A 2,610-nucleotide genomic window follows, 5' to 3' on the forward strand; every position below is an offset into this window, starting at 1 on the left:
GGGCCGGGGCGGCGCTGCGGCCGAGGGCCGGGCCGCGCCCCCAGCCCGAAATAGCGCGGGGCGGAGCGGAGCAGGGCGAGCAGCGACATGGCGAGGTGAGTGCGGCGGGACGGGGACGGGCCCCGGGCAGCCCCTCCGGGACCCCCGAACCGCCTGGAGCGGCGCCGGCGAGGGAGGCCCCGCAGCGGCGCCCCGACCCCGGGGCGGGGAGGCAGGAGTCCTGCGTCCCCCACCGGTTATCTATGCCCCGCGGAGCCCCGRGCTCTACGACACCCCCAGTGCTGGGCACCGTCCACCGTGGGCACGGCGCCGGCTCCCCGGGGTGTCRGCGGCCCCGGCGGGGCAGCTGCCTGGCTGTGGGCCCTGCTGTGGCCAAGGAGGTGCAAGCAGGAACCGAGGGCCCATGGGGACACACCGGTGCCAGTGAGAGCAAGAGCGAGCTGGCCTGCTGCACTGTGCTCGCCTGCTGCTGCGGCACACACRCTGTTAGGAAGCACAGAGCAGCACGCAGCAGCCCTGCAGCACAGACCTTCCCTCTCCCTCTCCCTACTCACAGTCACCAGGCCGAGCATTTGGCCCGTACAGGATACTGAAGCCACCCGAGCTACCCAAAAACTGGGTACCCTGTGCCTCCTGYGCAGTGCCTGTGGCATGCCAGTAGAGCAAAGGCACAGAAACACCTGCTGATCTCATGTTTTCCAAGGCAACCCGCAAAGACGCTTTGGTATGACCGTCCCCGGTACGTCTTCCTTGAGTTCTGCGTAGAGGACAGCCAGGATGTTAAAGTTGTCATCGAGGACCAGCGGCTGGTGTTCAGGTGAGCTGCCACTGCCCCGCAGAGCCCAGGGCACGGCACTGAGCTCTGAGCAGTATGCAGGGCAGGGAGGACCCTGCCAGAGCAGCTCATCAGTGGCTGCAGCCCTGTCCTAAGGCAGGTTGCGTTACTGTATTTTGACAGCTGCAAAAATGCAGATGGAGTGGAATTCTACAACGAGATCAACCTGTATGCCAGGGTGAACTCCAAGGTGAGGCCCATCCCTCAGCAAACCATTCCCTGACAACTCGCATCAAGCTAAAAAATTAACACAACCTGTGCAGTCTCAAACAACACTGGTCAGAGCTGAACTGTCCCATGGGAGGTAGGGTGCTGCTCATGCTGCAGAGGTTTCCGTTGCTGGTAAACTCCGACAAGCAAAGCTGCCTGTTCCCTCAGGGGCAGCATAGGTGGCTGAGTGGGGTGAGCACAAGCTGGAAAGCCCAGACCCTGGGTCTGTCACTCACTCCCAGTACAGCCTTAGGCCAGAAACATTCCTTCTCCACRGCCTTCTGTGTCCCAGAGCTTGAATATGGCTGAACTTTAAACCTGTGCGTGTTGATTAGAGTGGAGCTGAGCAGATGTTCAGATGATATGTCCCTGATCTCTTGCAGGACTCGCAGGAGAAACGCTCTGACCGCTCCATCACATGCTTCGTAAGGAAGTGGAAGGAGAAAGAGGCCTGGCCACGCATCACCAAGGAGAACATCAAGGTGCGTGGCCAGCAGCCAAGGACCCCCACCTTGGGGCCTCAGCACACGTGCTGCACCCGCACAGCACTTCCTGGCTCCTGAGGGACCAAACCTGACCCTGGTCTGGTATCGTGGTCCCCACACTGGCAACCCAGAGCTCTCAAGGAGCTGGGCCTTTCCCTCACTGTGCCCGCACCCGGTAGCTGAAGGGACACATATACCCATTCCTGGCCAGTTCCCATGCCGTGGGGCCGGAACAGCCTGTACTTGCCCCACGGAGCGGTTCCCTCCAGCTGCAAGGATTGGCCTTGCAGGTCCTGCTCAGTGCTGTCTGCTCCCTGAGGGGATTCTCTCTCTGCCTACAGCCAGCCTGGCTCTCGGTGGACTTTGAGAACTGGCGAGACTGGGAGGGAGATGAAGAGTTGGAGAGGGCCATGGTGGAACAGTACGCAGAGGTAAGCTCGCTGGCAAGGCCTGGGAGTGCTGTGGCCTCCGGGTCCCTAGGCACCGCGTGGGGTGGGCATTGGGAGAAACCAGGCACTCAGCATTCCCATGGCCATTTGTTTCCCACCCAGCTCCTGCAGAAGGTCACGGACAAAGCCCCCCCCCCTGCAATGGACGATCTTGATGTGAGTAGAGCTAATGGGCCACTTCCCCCCAAGAAAAAAAGCCATAGCAGCTCCTGCCTCTGGCCCTCACTTGCCCAGTGCCAGCCTGCAGCAGCTCCAACTGCTTTCTTGGGGCAGCTGAGTCCCAGGGTGAGAACAGGGACAGGCGCCCCCCACGCCTCCTGGCCCCCCTGCCCCCAGCTGGCTCCTCTCTCCCTCCAGGACGACCTCTGAGGCCCAGCTCCCGGGACGGYGCAGCCAGCAGGATGGTCTCCCCTGTGCACCGACAGGCCCGGGCCGCGAATGGGCTCGCCGATGGTGCCGAGCCTGGCCCAGCGGAGCCCACAGCACGCTGGGGAGCTGTCYGCTCTGCTCGCGCCGATTATGCCAGGGGACAGTCAATAAACGTGAGCTGCTACTGTCTGCTGTCTGCTGGGGCCGCCGCCGCGCCCGTCGCCCGGGAGAGCCACCCCCTCGGCCCCGCCGCACCGGGACC

The 2,610-nt window shown here is 63.2% G+C and overlaps 2 protein-coding genes across 4 annotated transcripts in view; one reads left to right on the forward strand and one right to left on the reverse strand.

Moving 5' to 3' along the window:
• Positions 1-89, reverse strand: part of RUNDC1 (RUN domain containing 1) — a 5,074-nt gene extending 4,985 nt beyond the window's left edge. Inside the window, exon 1 of the mRNA XM_085314781.1 lies at positions 39-89. Coding sequence (XP_085170907.1) covers positions 39-89 — 51 coding nt within the window. The remainder of the gene's footprint in view (positions 1-38) is intronic.
• On the forward strand, positions 8-2,533 carry PTGES3L (prostaglandin E synthase 3 like). 3 transcript variants are annotated; one of them, XM_085314766.1, is made up of 7 exons: positions 8-95; positions 704-817; positions 959-1,025; positions 1,429-1,527; positions 1,821-1,961; positions 2,082-2,135; positions 2,337-2,533. In XM_085314766.1, the coding sequence occupies exons 1-7, from the start codon at positions 88-90 to the stop codon at positions 2,346-2,348; spliced, it is 495 nt and encodes a 164-aa protein (XP_085170892.1). In that variant the 5' UTR covers positions 8-87; the 3' UTR covers positions 2,349-2,533. The 3 variants fall into 3 exon arrangements, with proteins under 3 accessions (XP_085170892.1, XP_085170893.1, XP_085170894.1); XM_085314767.1 differs by having other exon boundaries at positions 1,872-1,961; XM_085314768.1 differs by lacking the exon at positions 2,082-2,135.
• The last annotated feature ends 77 nt before the right edge of the window (positions 2,534-2,610 follow it).

Source organism: Rhea americana, unplaced genomic scaffold (genome assembly GCF_003343005.1).
Source record: "Rhea americana isolate MKP2758 unplaced genomic scaffold, rheAme1 scaffold_410, whole genome shotgun sequence".
Classification (NCBI taxonomy): Eukaryota; Metazoa; Chordata; class Aves; order Rheiformes; family Rheidae; genus Rhea; species Rhea americana.

Coding starts and splice junctions, on each gene's coding strand:
- PTGES3L (XM_085314766.1), top strand. Junction 818..958: donor GACCAGCGGCTGGTGTTCAG/GTGAGCTGCCAC, acceptor GTATTTTGACAG/CTGCAAAAATGCAGATGGAG. Junction 1,528..1,820: donor TCACCAAGGAGAACATCAAG/GTGCGTGGCCAG, acceptor TTGGCCTTGCAG/GTCCTGCTCAGTGCTGTCTG.